Raw genomic sequence first — 17,945 nt, 5'->3', positions numbered from 1 at the left:
ATAAACCTGCAAATTAAAGTTGGGGCTAATTTGACTTTTTTCATAATGTAGGAAAAGGGATTGGAGGGGAAAAAAGAAAAAAGTGTTCTTAAAGAATTTTAACTAAGTATAAAATGACAGTAAAATGATTAAGCATATATCTACATGCTTAATCATTGTGTATCGATTACGTCAGTATTTTTGATCATCTTTGAAGATAAGAAATCAGAAAGTTGCTCAAATGTATTGTACATTCTGTATTTATCTCTGAGATTTTTTTAATTACATTCTTTTCCATCTGTGAGTGACTTCCTTCCTTCTCCTATTTATTCAAATAACATAGTGATTATATGCAGTTGTTTTTGAACAAAAATCTCTCAGAATGTGGCATCACACAATGGCATCATTGTCTGTGGCCGAATTGTGAAAAATAAACATGAGACTAAGCCAGAAAATGAATCTTTGTCAAAGTCTGAGATTCAATAGAACTCGTTACAATGTCCAGCACAACATTTTTTTGTTCATTTCAATATGACCCAAATGAACAGCTCATATGGACACAATGCCATTCATCATTGGGTAGCTGTTGTAATTAAATTCATCAAAACGTTTTTGTGCTTTGCTTATACTTTTCCAACTGTTCTGTTGTTTTTTTTTTTGTCTATTTGAATTTTTAGAATATATTTTTCTAAGTCAATTTTCTCTCTCAAAAAAAACAACAATTTAATGAACAATTGGTAAAATGGGGCTAAAGCTGTGGAGTAGTCAAGCTAGTCTTTTGCTACTGATTAAATTATCAGCCTTGCACTCCATTGGGGGCACAAAGGCATGAAATTGCTTCACTTTTTTCCCTCTGTGTGCGCTCCGCCATTATGCATTTCCTCAACTACATTTCATAGCGAGAAGAACCACAAGAGTCTTGGAATAAACATTCTGAAGCATAGTCTTAGAATTTGTCCAGTCAAAAGTTGTTGTCAAAAGGATGGATCCTGCGAAATTTAAATCAAATCGGCAACGTGATTTTATAAACACAAGATCGAACTGATGGAGACGTGGCAGGTGGAACGATCTGGGGGATTTCCAAAGGATCTTTAAATTGTCTCCTTATATATATATACATATATATATATATATATATATATATATTTATACAGTACAGACCAAAAGTTTGGACACACCTTTTAATTCAATGAGTTTCCTTTATTTTCATGACTATTGACATTGTAGATTCACACTGAAGGCATCAAAACTATGAATAACACATGTGGAAATATGCACTAAACAAAAAGGTGTAAAACAACTGAAAATAGCCCTTATATTCTAGTTTCTTCAAAGTAGCAACCTTTTGCTGTGATTACTGCTTTGCACACACTCTGCATTTTCTTGATGAGCTTCAAGAGGTCGTCACCTGAAATGGTTTTCACTTCATAGGTGTGCCCTGTCAGGTTAATAAGTGGGATTTCTTGCCTTATAAATAGTCATGAAAATAAAAAACCCCCATTGAAATAGAAGGTGTGTCTAAACTTTTGGTCTGTACTGTGTGTATATATATATATATATATATACACAGAAGTGAAAAGTGTATGTTGTCTTCTGAGACAACATAGTGCTAACTTGTGCTGCTGCAAAGTTGTAGAAGTTGAAGTTTGTATTGAACTCTGTATTGAAACAACTTTCAGCAGGAATATAAAGATATTCATGTTCAACTGTATGTCTAATCAAAAATCGTAGCATCAGTGTGCACTCTGAAATTCTGCTACCAGAAAACACTCCCTCAAAATTTATCTATGGGCGCTATCAAAGTTATTAAAGTGATGTAATCCTCAACAGCAGTCCCTGCAGAGACTCTTGGCTACAAGATGATGAAGGAAACAAATCCCACATAGCGGTTTTCCCACTGAAAGAAAAAGATCGTAAGGCAAGATTAATGCAATTCTGACAACAGTTAGCCTTCAATCAGAGCAGCTGCAAGATTCAGTGAAGAAGAACTTCACAGAAATACAGTAAACTAGCTATAATTAAGGCACTGGAGACAGCCAAGCTAAACCTGGAGCTCTGGATATCCACCTGAGGAGCAAGGGAGGGAATAGAGGCCACAGATATAAAGACATTAAAGCTTTCCTCAGTATATGGAGGGCTACACTGAGAGTTCAGAACTGGGAGACAGTATGATAAGCAGGAGTAGTGAGTGTCAGAATGCCAAAACAAAGAAGAAGCATCTTAAATATTATTCTCATGAAATGAAAGTCACTTGCAATGATCTAAAGTTTGTAATCGTTAAAAGTAAACATAGTCGTCATCATCTTTTTGACCTTTGAGAAAATTGGCCCACAGTTTTTACTCAAATCAGTAATGCATACATTTTTCCCAGCTCTGCTTTAGTAGGTTGCTTGTCGACTTTATTTATTTTTTCACATGAAAATGAGTTTTTACCTCATCATGTTATGACAAAGAAGTGGAATTATGTAACTTTGATAAATAATACCACTAGCAGGAGTTTACACAAGAGTTATTTTTGAAATGTTAGATTTTTGGAAAGCATGTTCATTTCTATGCACCCAATACTTGGTTAGGGCTCATTTCGCATAAGTTACTGCATCAATGCTCTGTGGCATAGAGGTGGTCATCCTGTGGCACTGTGTAGGTGTAACAGATTGCTCTGATAGCAGCAATTTGTTACACGCCTTGCAGGGTCTGGTGTCTCTCATCTTCCTCTCGACAATACTCCATAGATTGTCTTTGGGGTTTTTGTCGGGCCAGTTTGTTGGCCAATCACACACAGCAGCACCATGGTCACTGAACCAGATGTTATTGCCCTTGGCAGTGTGGGCAGGTGCCAAAAAAGTGTTCTAAAGTCTCCTGGTAGATGACGGCATTGACTCTGGACCCGCTAGGTTTAACATGGCACCCCAAATCATCACTGACTATGGAAATGTCAGGTTGGACTTTAGGCAATGTGGATTCTTTCCCTCTCCACTCTTCCTCTAGACTATGGGAACTTAATTTCCAAATGAAATGCAGAATCCTTTCATCTCGCATGACGACTTTGGACCAGCAGTCCTTTTCTCTTTAGCTCGTGTGTACAACACTCCTTGATCGCTCCGCTCCTTTTGTAGCTCCCCCAAAGTCTTGACTGGATTTTGCTTGGTAAGAAATTTTGAACTGTATATTTATCTCTATTATTTATCAAATATGTTGAACTACCACAATAAGTACAGGGATATGGAAAAGTTAAAAACACTGAAATAACAGTGGTTGTTTAGAGCTGATAACCAGAAAAGGAAAGATAAAAACAACAACATCTGGGAAATGGAGTACCAGCAGGTGAATGAGTGAACTGAAGTGGAGCCATTTTGATCAAAGTCTTTCACAAACATTGAGTGGAGGACTGGCGCCTTGCAACACTCTGGTTTGCTTGTATTTAGCAACAAACTTAACTTCACCCATTAACCAAGCTGACATCAGGTTAGTAGGTGTTTGTGCTGATATGATTTGTTTAATTTGTGCCATACACAGACCTGAACATTTCCATAGAGACATTGCTCTGGAAGCCTGGGGATGTGTTCAGATGTGCCTTTGTAAACCCAACGTTTGCTGCCATGTTCTGGAAGCAAACCCTTCGGATTCTGTGCTTTGGCTCATTTTCTTTCTCTTGTTTTGAATAGAAACTTTGCGTTATGATGTATTCACGATTTCAAGACCATGTATGGAGTTTTAGTTCCGTTGTTCCTCTATAAATTCACACATGTAAAACATCAGAATTCAAAGTGGAATGTGCTTATCTTTTATCTACTCCATATCTACATTTATAAACAAACTTTTTTTTCTTGCTTCACTTCTTCTTCACTTGCTTTCCTCAAAGAAATATGTACATTGACTTCCTCTTGCCCCACCTCAATAGCTTAGGAAGTTTTATAACTTCTTTTAAAAAGATGAAAAGTTTATTTTCTAAGATTTTCTTACCACACCTCAGGATTCATGCATCGATTTAAATACACAACATCACACTCACTTGGAAAGGTTTTTTTGTTTTGTTTTTTTTTTAGAAATGCCACCTTTTTGCAATCTGACTCAATTTAAGCCTCTAAAAGTCAAAAATGACACTTTTCCTGTCTTCAAACCTCACTCTGCGTATAAGTCAGCGGCACTTTTTAATATTTAAAAACTTATTTCAAGTTTTTCATGGAGGACGGCAACAGGGGCACTGAAGCAGATGATGGATCATTTAGCGTGAAAAGGTTAAAGGTTCGCATCCGAAATGGCAGGTTGGCGATAAGGTGGCTTGGCCTTCAACGGTTCTAAAGAAGAAAAGGGCAGGATGAATGTCAACCAAGTCATGTGGGGAAAAATAAGTCATGCTGAAATCCCTGAAACTCGAAATGTTTCCTTCAAACTTTCAGCTCAACTTTTGAAAAGTGGCCAATGCCTCTCCGTCCATGTAAATACCCAAATTATGACTACATGAATCAACTTTTTTTTACTTTTTTAAAAGATACTTGTTTATACATAGGACTTTATCTATTTTTCAAAGCTCTATGTTAAATAAGTCTTTGCAGCCCAGATTAAATAACAGTTGTTACAGCCTTGCATGAACACACTCAATTTAAATAATCTTTTAAAAAACATACATAAATTTAGATTTTGAGTAGCATATTAGACAAAAACATACTAAAAACAAGAACAGTGGCATTCATTGACATCGAAGGCCACTCTTTAGATTATGTTTCCTTTTTTCCTTTTCACAAAGTGTAAACCTACTTCTCTCCTGTCTGTTTCACTCTCCTATCTGTTCTAACCAGAAATGTATTAAGATAAAAACCATTTTGTGTTGATATATTCCTGTCCTGCTTATCTTGTCAGGGTGGACAAATATGGACGGCGCATGAAATGGCCTTGTCTCAACTGAAGGTCAAAATGGATCTATGAGCAAGAGGAGAGAACTGGGGATTATTGTCATGGTGGTGATGGGGATGCGAATGGGGAGGGAGGGAGGTGTAAGACCTTTTTTTTTCTTATAATAATGAATTGGAAAGATAAGAGCTTTGCTGCAGACTCCTGCTATCTGTACTGCGAAAGGAAAAACACAACCTTATGAGGGCCTGACCAGAAACTTGATGCCTGTGTGTGTGTGTGTGTAAAAGAGAGGGGGTGTTCCCGTGTGTGTGTTGGTGATTTACTCTCACTATGGGCTTTAGACTTCAAATAAAAGAAAGATGGAACGCTTAGAAATGTAGTGATCGTATATATTTATATGATCTAAATTAACCCTTTCTTCGCCGTAGCTCTTTCCTCTTTATATGTGTTTTGTGTTGTTAAAGTACAACATGCGTATAACCTGAATGTCGATAAGTATAGTTTATGCAGTGAAAAGACCGACTGGGCTGCAGTGTCAAAAATATTTTACGTTCATTCTGGCAAAGTTTTTAATTTCTTAGACATTTCATGTTTTAGTTGGTTGATTTTGGTGGTTGATTGATTTCCAAATGAACAGTTGTGGAACAAAGTCCTGCATGTCGTAGTAGCGTCATTCAAATGTGGGCAGATTTTCAACAGTTTGAAATTTAATGCTAATTTACACACAGTTTGAAAAGTTTGCTCATTTATCTTCATTGCTACTTGAAGAGTGCAGTTTGGAGCTTCATCTGTGAGACACTCTGTTTCCAAAGTAGTTAATGGAAAAGGCCAAATTAGTACAACAAATATAGGTGGCTATATATTTTACCTGACTAGATTTCCATGATATCATTCAGAATCCAAATGTTTCCAAAGCACTTTCAGATTTCAGACCATTTCCCCTAAATATTATTGTACATCCACTTAAATGACTTTGCATGCTCAGCTTTAGCGAGTCTGCTGAACATTGAGGTTAAACTACCTTGGCAGACGACAGTGTGCCAAGGTAGTTTACCTTGGCATACGTATGGTTGTATGGATCTTCTACAACCACACGTATGCACCTGACTCATAAAAAAAAATTCAATTCAGTTGTTGCTTTGTTAAATTTGATCCCAGAATACATTCATCAACTTTTGCATTACCGTGTCCAATGCCATGCAGCTGAATCAGTATCATGAAGATTAAGACAATAAATTGCATTTCACTCTCAAATCCACTGAACTTAATATGCTGCAACCAATTTATGTCCATAGACATGAGACTAAGTGGAGCCTCATCATTCTTCAAAGAGCACTGAACGACACTACAACCTCGCCAGACTTCACTAAACCTCGTCCATATAGAAATAGTATTTTGGTGTGCCACATTAAAATGTTAATTTCAGTGGTCTGTGTGAATTATTGTGTTCATATTGCTGAGATCTCGTGACCCTGAAAGGATGGACACTGTGGAGGCAACATTAGCATTTTAGCTTCTACTAAGCAGAGAGCACAATCTAATGCTAGCTAGCACCAACAGTCTAGCTAATGCTAGCTGAACTAAGAAATTGTTCATAAAGTCAAAAGGGAATATTTAACAGTGTGAAGACAAAATACTTGAAAGCCATGTAGGTTTCTTTTGTCCTGAAATTGAGGTCATTTTAATGTTCTATGTACAGAATATTTATTTTGCTCCATGTATCCTTCTGTTGGTCATTTTTTCCAGTAGAAAGCAAGTGGCCAAAATAAATACTCAGCCACACTGTGTATTAAGTAAAAAAAAAAAAGTCTTTATTTTAAATGACAAAATCAAAAAAAACACCTAATTGTCACAAATACACTTGGTCTACATCAAGATAGTTGCTGATTAAGAAAACTAATTTCACCAATCGGATAAGTCTCCAATCTTTTTTTATGTTTTTGATGTTTTTTGACAATGAAATTCAATCCAGCATGAACTGCTTCATATTTGATTCAGGAAAGGTTATATGTTCTTGTGTATCGTGGGTTCTTCTGGGTGTGCATCTCTGCTGGGGCCATCAAAGTTAATTCCTAATTTGGTATTAAGAAACATTGTGGGTGAAATGTTAGAAGTTAGTGAGCAAAAGCTTTGAGGGTGGCTGAGAGAGTGACGGGTATAAAGTATTAAGGTGTGTTTGTATGCTTGTTCACGAGCATACACACTGTTTTCCGAACACTCTGTGATTCTGACGTTTTTCTAATTAATGCTGGTAACCACAACATTAATTCACCCTCTTGTGATTTGTCTCTCATTCAAAACCAGCACTGCCTTTTGTTGTGTTTTTCTACTTTCCTTCCTTTTTGTTTTATTTCTTAACCTCTGACATGTCCAGTTTTTTTTTTACAGATCAGTAAGTCAGAGCCAGTGTGAAGTGTCTTCTTCGAAACACTTATTATATCACTTGGATGCTCAGCACTGCACAGTGGCAAACCGTCCATCACATTATGTCTGCCTCACTGCTCCTCCACTCCACAGTCTGAGTCTGACATTAACATGGACTCGTAATAAGTGGAAGATGCTGGTGTTGCATAGAGAAATCAGGAATTATTAAATAAATAATCTTTAATAAAAAACAAATATGCAGCTAAAGCAAAATAGCACGTGATACCTACCGTAATGATATTATTTAGCCAAGAGTGATAAGTATTTTATTAGCAAAATAAGATGTATTAGAAATATAATAAACTGAAAAGATTGGACCGAAGAAGATCCTATTTTCTCTTCGGGAAGACGAGCAAAAGCAGAGATGGAATGGCTTGGTTCCCTTGAAAGTGCTCTGCTTCGAGCAGTTTTCTAAATCAAGTGCCACTGTTAGCGGCTTGCTCCACTTTCAGTGTGTTGTCATCCAATCAGGGAAATGTCTATTGTCCACTGAGGTTGCATTTAAAGATAATAAAGTTAACTAAGATGTCTGCGCTAAAACATTTCAAGAAAAACATAAATTTCCTCCCCCAATAAGGCGTCTTTTTTTAATGTAAAACCATGACGGTGTGATGTCTGATAACAGATGGAGCAATTATGAGATACAGCTATAATATTAATGTTAATTGTATTTTATATATTTTTTTTACTTATAATTCCCTAGTTATTCAGGCTGAAATCCTGAGCTGAGCAATTACATTTAAAGCACCGGTTAGGAGCATGTAGTGAAGGACATTAGAAGAGGAAGTTGTCTGCTCATTTTGAGCCAAGTTGCCTTTGGTTCAAGCTACCAGTGTTTGTTTATGTAAGGTTTCCTTTTTCTTTTTTTTTTTTTTTGGGCAACATCCCAAATGCATGGCATAAGTTCAGCTGATAAATCCACTGGATTAAATGATTTGTCCCTTCTCAATAGGGACTGAGAAACCAACTTGCTAAAGTGCCCTTCATCAAGCTGTGCCTGGAAAAGTGCCCTCACGCATTGTATTATTTGATCATTGTTGTGAGTGTTTGGTTTAATCTGTTATAACTCCCACTTCATAAACCGTAATTCTTCCAGCTTTGCTAAAAGGGCTCTTTATTTAATTTCATTTCCTATCATGCCCTTGAGTGAAGCACAAGCGCTTATCTAACTCCACCAAGCTGTTTAATCAACTCATTTTGTTTTTCCCACTTTGAGTCGCAGACTGAGCGACTGACCCTTTTCGCTTCAAGGGCAATGATATCAGCCGTGACCAAAGCACTTTAAAGCTGTAAATTGTAACAATTCTTTTCATTTATGGATGCAAATTTTCCAAGAGAAAAATGATTTGTGGTTGCTAGAAAGAGAACAATAAAAAAAAAGACTCCAGCCAAAAATAGATGCGTCCATCTATCCAAAAATAATTAAAAGGTAAGGCAAGACTTCGACGTCTCCAATGGTTAATTTGATTTACAGACGGTAGTCTGGTCAGGTACTAAACATAAAAGATAAATTTCAGGCTAAAATGATTAATACCTTTGCGGGATTTGGGTTCAAAGCAATCTTTTGCTTTGATCAAAATGTTGGTAAAATTAATGTTGTGGATTGGTCACCACTTTTAAGTCTGATGCCCTCGCTTTAGTTGGAGCTAAAGGTCAGGATGATGGCAAGGAGGCGTTCCAACCTCAAAGACTTGCAGCTCATCAAAGATAAACTGTAAACAGAAACCTGTTGGAAACAGGCAAAAAAACTGCTTAGTCATTATAAGGAGGATTTCATTGCTGTCATGACAATAAATGTTTTGCACTGTTGATTGAGTGAGGTATAGATACAATTTGATGCAATGTTTTTGTCTTATTGAAATTTAAAGAAATGTTTTTTTTGTTTTTTTTTGTTTTTCTTTGCATTTTTCTAAATGATCTTTTGTGAAATATTAACTGTACCTGTTCTGTTTTGCATGTTGTGAGACAACTGTTTGTAAATCCAATTAAGGACATGGACATTTTACCTGATCTTTCCTCACCACATCACAAACTCATTTTGGGGAGCGACCAATTATTTGTTCTGAATGGTGCAGCCACACATACTTTTTGTTGTAAGAAAATAAAATCATAAGAGGAGAATGTGAAGTCAATGGTGGTGGAAATTACAAGTGTAATATGGGGAGTTCAATTTTCCAGCAGGACGTCTGTCATCTGCCCAAACTACCACAGCTACCGAAAGCTGTTTCAATGACTGTAGTGTTCCTGTTCGTGATTGGCCAGCAAACTGCTCTGACCTGAACCCCAAAGAAAAATCTATTGGCTGTTAAGAGGAAGATGAGAGACTCCAAATCCAACAAGGCAGATGACCTGAAGACGGCTACCAGAGCAACCTGGACTTCCAATAAAGCTTTGCAGGCTGATCTCACCACATTGATGCAATAGTTAATGCAAAAGGAGGTTCAACCAAATATTGAGTGTGCAGAAATGTAGTTTCCAGGTGCCTGATATTTGTGCGTACATCTGTTTTTGATTGATTTAATGTGATATTCTAACTTTGAGACACTGAATTTTGGGTTTACCTTAGTCTTTTAAGTTGTCACTGCAATTATGTGCGGCGTCAACGAAGGGTCTTTCTGCTTCTGGTGTGACTAAAATCTGTTTGTTGATTTTTACAGACTAGAGTCCCCAACTCGAACCTTGACGCTAGAAGCTCCCAGGGGGGTAGAGGTCAGTGCTGGAGTGGGCGACTTCACGGCTTCCTGTAGGAAAGACCTCCTCTTGCAATCCTCAGATGGAGAGGTCAGTTTGTGTTTACATTTGTTTTGGATGTATGCAGGGCGGATGAAGTCTTCTGCAATAAAACTATACAGCTCACAACAGCAGTGTCGGAAGTTGAAAATGTAGGAAAATATGAAAATGTTTGTGCTACCGTGTGTGTGGGCAATAGACTGTGTTGCACTCTATTGTAGCGGGCCAGCTTCATTAAAGTACCTTATTAAGCTAATGAGCATTATCAATCCAAGTGACCTTGTCCTCCTTTCCTCCCCTCCTCCTCTCATCACTGCTTTCTTGCTCTCTTCAATTTGGGAGAAGTGACTTCATTAAAGTTGGTTTGATGAGGTTCCCTGTCAGTTGCTGCTGCTGCTGCTGTGCGTGTGTGTTTGTGTGTGTGTCATTGTTAGCCTGTTATCTCACTGTCAAGCTCGTCGCATAGCAGCCTGCCACTTTTTGTGAGCGCCAAAGCAGACTTTGCCATTATCCCTATGCGTGCTCATAAGTGTGTGAGTGTATGTGTGTGTCAGCCTGCCATATTGCTTGTCCACTGGAGCATAGTGTGTCATTAACTTAGTAATTAACAGAAGAATGACCCCCCCTTGAGTTGCACGCACTGTCATTGTCAGTCACACACAAACGTTTCTCTTTTTTTTTTACAGCCAGCACACACGCAAATACTTATACACACACTGATGCAGTAGCGGAAAACACTCAAGTCTTCATCCATCCATCTGGGAGGCGTTTCAAAGCCAGTCGTCAGATATAATCTGAGTAGACTCAAGACTTCCACATGTTAAATGTCAAAGAAACCTGCCTTTACTGCAGAATTTACAAAGGGTTTCCTTCATATACTGTGCATTTGTAGAGTGTCTGACCGCATAAAGAGTATATACTCTGTACACACTATCGACATACAAGGTATGCAGTGACAGCTCTTTATTTTTCCTTTTTTTTTTAAAAAAAATATATATATTACAATTTCGCAATGAACTAAAAAAAAAGCAATTAAAAGCACACATGCATCATTTTGTACACATGATTAATCATAAAATTAAAAAAAACATTCCGTGCCATCATCTTCCTTCCTACCGTCTTTTCTCCCAATGGTAACATGCAATTGTTGGGGACATGACCCGTGTGATGTGAAAAAAGTGTTGTCGTTGTTTTTCTTATTACCTCACCTGTGTCATTTCCACAAACTGTGTAAAACATCTAATGCAAGTTCTTCCCCCTCCCCCATCAGCTGCTTTGTGTTGCCTTAAAAAGGTTTAGATTGACAAATGTAAACTTGAGTCCAAAGTTACATCTGACTAGAAATCATATAGTGCATTACTATCCAATCATCCATACCTGCTTGTATCTGGAAGGTTGCCCATCACCCTCACCTGCTGTTAGTTCTGCATCATATTTCTTCTGCTGCTGCGCTAGAAAACCCACCACTAATACTTAAAATGTGACAGTATATAATTGCCCTGGTGAGTTTTCTTTAGTCTTCTCCAATTTATTTCAGGATGGAAAAAGTTTTAAAGCATTCTTATCTACATTTATAGTTTTGCTACAACCCTGCTATTAAAAGAAACCCCGTGTAAAGATGGATTCAGACTACTTTATAGGCTACGGTGTCCCTGGGGTTTTAAACTTTTGTAGCATTTTGAAATGTGTACCGTAAAAACTACACAGGTTCTAAAGCAGAAAACATGTTCAAAAACTTATTTACCTCTGCACATTTCTCTCCCTGCTGAATTATCTTTGCTTTTGTCATCTCCAGCACCTTTTTTTCCCCTCCAACTTTCCAAATTCTCTAACCCGACTCATTTTTGTCTCTCTCTTCTCTTCTTGGAGTCTATAACATTCCTTTCTGCGTGATTTTGTCAACCTCTCTTTCTCATCCACTCCATCTGAGCCTCTCAGGCCTTCATCTTTCCAAGAGTTATCTAATTAACTTTCCATTGCCAGGGTTATACATCACTAGAGCTCTCACTTCACAAGGAAGAACGGAGGTTTATAATATAATTTTTTTCTTTTCTTTCTGCTTTGTCTCATTGGCATTTGTTCGACCGTCATCTCTTTCGATTTTTGATGTTTTTCCATGCCGTTTATGCATAAATCGCTGGCTCCCCACTGATGAGGAACAGTAGCATCAAGCACAGCGCAACAAGGGGTGGCGGTGTGGGCCTGCGACGAGGCTTGAGATCATGAAAGGCGTGAGAAAATTAAGCATTTATAGTGCTCTGCTTCTCAACCCCTGCTCCCTTTTCTACAGCGCTCTTCAGCCAGACACACATACAAAAAGAAGCCTGTGATCACCCCGGCACAGCTTCATAAATGCCAGGGAAGGCTTATCAGCATGGGTAAATGTATTCACAAAAGGCTCCTATTACCCCACATAAAGAGAGAAAAAAATGATCAAAATTTGAAAATATCCTGGCCATTGGTATGCAGCTTGTGTGTGCTTTTATAAGAAAAAATAAATCTAGAGTGTGGTAGAAAAACCATTTGCATTCACTTGATTTCATTATCTTGTTTTTCTGTTGTGTAATAAAAAAACAGGTACTGAAAATGTGCAGAGAAATCACCTGTTGCCCAGAACTGGGCAGCCTTACCCATGGCTAGCTTGTTAGCTAGCCGCCAATAGTCAGCTAGCCTTTTAGTGAACATTGCGTAATCAGGTTGGAGTAGACTACACTCATTTGAGCGGATGTTGCTGCTGAATGACAATTACACAAAATTGTCCATTTTCAGTACCAGTCATGTTTATCTGGAGTCAGAAAAATCACAGATGTAAAATTTGTAAAGGATTTGAAAGGTTTTGAGGGAGCAGGTGTAGGGTGACCAGACGTCCTCTTTTTCCCGGACATGTCCTACTTTTCAGACCTAAAAAGATGTCCGGGGGGAATTTAAAAATCGTCCGGGATTTTGGTCAACTGCCTCAAAACACATTACATAGCTTACAGTGCATTGTAAGGCACTGCGCACCGCGCTGCGTGTCACGTAATCCCTGAGCCACGTCAGTGCGGGCAGCCCTGTTCTCAATCAGAAGATGGCTGTCAGTACGCCAACAACATGCGAAGGCGCAAATGTATGTAGTTTTCCCGCTTTTAGACTTTGTGTCCAGCACCCCCCCTCCCCGCAGGTTGTCCGGGTTTTCCCAAAGTAAAATATGGTCACCCTAAGCAGGTGAGAACAAGACTTTCAATTGATAACAGAATTAAAAGTCGTTTTAATAAGATTTTTTTTATTCTTTTAAACTATCTGCTTGTCTTTTTGAACACATTAGGATGATGGACCTTTTGGAAATTTCAGACTTAAGGTTTACGTTCTCCGGAGAAAACAGGCTACAATTTTAGTAACGCTAGCTCTCCTATTCAGTTATATTCTGTTAGAGAACTGTCATATATGCCGCATGAAAAGAGATACTTATTGGTTTTTTCTCACCGTTTGAAGCTAAATCAGACCAAACGTTTGTTCTGAGTTAGTGTAGAATTATGGAAATTATTTCCATTTGCCAGAACAAGAAGATCTTTAGAATTTTTTGTAGCTTTCTTCAAAGATGCCTAATTTTCATTTTGGATCAAGCTATGCAACTTCATGAGCATTTTAAAATGCTCTTGAAGTTGCTGTTACTTTTTTTTTTCACTTTTTCACCTTACATATATTCCCAAGCTCATAACTGTAATATCACATTCTAGGCTAGAAGTTGTTTTATAATGTTTCAGTCTTTGCAATTTTCTGTTTATGGATCTTAATACAGCATCTATAAACAAATCTTCACCTAGTTCAGAATGCTCCAGTAATCATACCTATAACATTTGGTCAATTCTGCCACAGGCCTTGTTCTACCAGTCAGTTACATGATTCAGTATAAAGTTATGAAAATTAGCTATGGAGCCATGCTTGGTCTGGTGCTGGACGTGTGTCTCTGGCCTTGTCCCTGAGTTCAGCTGATCAGAGAACACCAGGATTCATTGGCACCTTGTGCTCTTTAAGGATAAAAACAGGCTCATACTGAGCAGATCTGATAGATGTGCCAAGGTCTAGAGACTCATTGAGGTTGTTACACTGCCGACAGAATGACCAGTTTGGCGGTGGGTCAGAAACTGTTTGGGGAAGCAATTTTTACTAGAAAGCCTCCCTGGGCGAAAGAAAGGGGTAACCTGACTGCTGTCATTACATACCTGGATGAGATCCTCAGACCCATTAGGCCTTTTTGCTCTGGGCCAGGGCCCTCCAGTGCCAAGGAGATGTGTTGCACTGCATGAGGCAAATGGTGCTCACCCCAGATACGGACTGGTTGGCCTTCTGTTATGGTCCCTCAGGCACACGTGTGTAATTACCATGCTGTCTAATCAGCTACCGTATTTTTCGGACTATAAGGTGCACCGGATTATAAGACGCAGTATCAGTGAACGGATCTATTTTTCATATATAAGACGCACCAGATTATAAGGGGCATGAAGAGAAACAAAATGCGGTAGTCGGATAGGTCAGGCCTTATTCAAATCATTAACAGTAATTGTCAACATTACACAAAAAAGTACACTCACTTTTTCAATCATTCATCTTCTACGAATCCATCAAATTCCTCGTCTTCGGTGTTGGAATTTAACAGTTGGGCGATAGCGGCATCAAGCAAGCCCGGATCCCTCTCGTCATCATCCAATTCAGTCTCATTGTCTTCATTGAGGGTTGAAGCACTGTACGTATCAGGAAAAGTGGTTCGCCACCCCAACACAAGTCTGTCTAGACAGCATAGAGAGCTGACTCCACGAGGTTTCTGACCAGCAGCGATTATGCTTCGACAATCAAGGGGAGTGGCTTCGTCGCTTACCAAAGTCGTAATGAAACATACGGTACACTGTTCATACAGGCGCACCGGAATATAAGGCACATTGCTGATTGTTTTGCAAATATAGGGATTTTATGTGCGCCTTATAGTCAGAAAAATACGGTACTCAATATGCAACACCTGCTCACTGACAGAATTAGACAGGTATTTATAGCAATAAAGCATATATATATATATATATATATATATATATATATATATATATATATATATATATATATATATAAATGTGTTTATAGAAAGAGTCCTGGATCTTTGAGTTCAGCTCATGACAAAACGGGAGGAAAAACAAAAGTGTTGCATTCTGTATTTTTGTTCATTGTATGTATTCTAGTGCAGGTCATCATCATCAGTTATTGGTCTCCGAGTCTGAAAATATACTGTGGTCATTTAAAAAGATGATTACACTGAGAAAAGCAATAATAAAGTAACAATATGAGAAAAACAATCATTAAAGAAAAGAAGAAGTAACTTTGATTGCAGGGCGTAGAGGCAGAAAAATACTGTCTACCATCTAATAGTGAAATATAGATGGGTCAATAGTATACCACTTTACATACAAGGGCAGAAATTAGATCTCTACACTTGAAATTTAGAGATTTATGACATCATCATTTAAGCTGTTGCCTGTTTAAAATGGCTCATTTAGGAAATAAGTGTTAATCTTTTGCTTAGAAACCCCCATCTGTTATGTAGGTGAAGCATTTAAATCTTTATAATTTTTTTTGGCATGAATGTGGTTTGTGACATATTTCTACATAGTTTAATTTGGGGGTTCTACTGCTTAAGGTAATAACTTATAGAAAATAGCTTTTCTCATACAATGTGCAAAATTTGGTCGTTTTCATGAAGCCACCTCTAGAAAATTAGTAACGTTTTCAGGAAGCAAACAGGTGACTAATCAGCTAACATCTCACTAACAGGAAAAGACTGAAGTCCACATGTAATACATGGCAGTGATACTTGGCATGATTCAAATTTTTCTCAAGTTGTGCCTTTCATTTCTTTTTAGCTTTGGTTTGAAGTTTGAAAATCTGTTCAAACGAAAACAACAAAACAAAAACATTAAGTCATAGGGGAACATCAAACACAGGAAAACCTCACAACTCCTAAAACTCACGCCTCATGCAGAATATTAAGCATTCCCTTTAGTTCATTTTTTTAAAATAATGGACAAGAGGTTCATACTAGGCTTTTTTTTGGTTGACTAGATGAAAGGCTTGGCATCATCAAATATAAAATGTTCACAAATGCACATGTACTCTAGTTCTCTTTTGTTAGTCTTCATTAAAGGTTTATATAGAAAAAAAAATTAGGACAGTGAAATCAAGGTTTTAGTTTATCACTGAATAGAAATTGAAAAAGATAAATGCTCCACTGACTTAAAATACACATACTGTACATCTTCCACGTTATGGTCTAAAGTGGACAGATTGATTATAAGCATGTTTGAGAATTCTGCATAGACTTAGTATGGTTGTTTATAATAAAAAAAATATTAAATACTCTTTCCACTTAAACCTTTTTCAAATATTTTCACTTCACAATCACAAGTTTTAATTCATAGGAGTCTTTGTGAGTGTATATATATATATATATATATATATATATATATATATATATATATATATATAAAAAAAACCTGCCCAAGCCGAGGAAAAGCTCCCCGCAGCATGATTCTGCAACCAAACACATTCTCTTAATCTCATTGATCATAGATGAATTTATTTGAAACGTAATCATTGTGTTTTGATATGTCCATTAATATGAGTCATATCTTTATAGATTTTTCATTTTTATTCATCCAACTTTCTTAAAATGAACTTTAAAAAGTACATTTTAGTGTTTTGAAGAGTGTTTGGGTGGGTTTATATTTTGTTGAAAAAAAACTAACGCTTCCACAAGTAACCTCTTGACATAACGAAAGGGCATAACGAAAAGCAAAAAAAAATCTGCCATGCTTGCAAAAGACAGATGTAAAAAGATGAATGACCAAAAAGGGCTGGGCATTCATCATATCAATTATAATTTACCGTGAGCCTTTTGCTTGTTTCATAAGAATTTGAAGATAAATTCATATCGATGTTTAAAATCTCCCAGAACTGTCCATATTGCTGGAATTTGAAAATATATTGAAATGTGGTTACTTTGTGAAGTCTAGTGATACAAATCACACTTCTTTGTGTTACTGGTGTCCTCAAGAAGCATATTACAAATGGTATGTTTTTCAAACGCCAACTTCTGCGTTTGTAGTAATGTGATTGTTGCACCATGCAGACACAGTCATACAGTTACCTAAAAAATAAGTAATATCATATCATAGCACCACAAAATATTATGATGAAACCTTAAGTCCGTATCGCTACGACCAATAACGTCCACAGATTTCTTTTTGAGCAATATAGTATTTGGATGCAGCACCAGATGCTGTATTGCTACATACACAAAGCAATAAACAAACACGTTTGTACAGACTGCAAAGGTTTATATTTCTGAGTTCAGACCACATCTGTTTAAAAGAAGAAGCAATAATAACACCCAGACCGTTTCCTCCCCGAAAAAAGGAAAAAGAAAAAAAAAATGCCACACACCTTATCGAAATAGCATTCTTTTCATCTATTCTCATACTCGACCGCTGACGCCGTCACATAAACGGAGGAGAGCGGATGAAGGCTGGATAGAAGGAGGATCAGATTAGTGGGAGGTGGAGAAGGATGGGAGAAAATAGATGTTTCTGTCGATTTTGCAGGAGAAAATAAAGGCACGCAGGACAGCAAAGCTTAAAGCCAAATCAATGTTGTCAGCAGCTGGCACTTAAGAAGGGACCATTAAAGTTTAAAAAGTTTGGAAAGCAGCAGTGGAATTAGGGCCAAATGGGTTAGAGGTAGGCTAGCGCTGGCTTCCATTAAAATCAAAGCCAACCAGAGCTGACAGATCCTCTCAGGCTTTCTTTTTTTCATTATTCTCTCTCTCTCTCCATTTCTCTTGCTCTCTCTGCGTCTCCAATCATATTTTTTTTTCTACAGTCACCTACTCTCTGGGTGCCCTCCATTCATGTAATTTTTGGCTTGTTCCCATCTCCTCC

The 17,945-nt window shown here is 37.6% G+C and overlaps 1 protein-coding gene across 3 annotated transcripts in view; it reads left to right on the top strand.

Annotated features, from left to right (window-relative positions):
• sgcz (sarcoglycan zeta) overlaps positions 1–17,945 on the top strand; it is a 342,032-nt gene that overhangs the window by 304,790 nt on the left and 19,297 nt on the right. For all 3 annotated transcript variants that reach the window (XM_005807872.2, XM_023334551.1, XM_023334552.1), the window contains exon 7: positions 9,915–10,038. In XM_005807872.2, the coding sequence (XP_005807929.2) occupies positions 9,915–10,038 (124 nt within the window). The remainder of the gene's footprint in view (positions 1–9,914; positions 10,039–17,945) is intronic.

This window comes from Xiphophorus maculatus, chromosome 5 (assembly GCF_002775205.1).
Source record: "Xiphophorus maculatus strain JP 163 A chromosome 5, X_maculatus-5.0-male, whole genome shotgun sequence".
In the NCBI taxonomy this organism is placed as follows: Eukaryota; Metazoa; Chordata; class Actinopteri; order Cyprinodontiformes; family Poeciliidae; genus Xiphophorus; species Xiphophorus maculatus.
The sequence above is the reverse complement of the archived record's forward strand: the minus strand, read 5'-3'. Positions and strand labels throughout refer to the sequence as shown.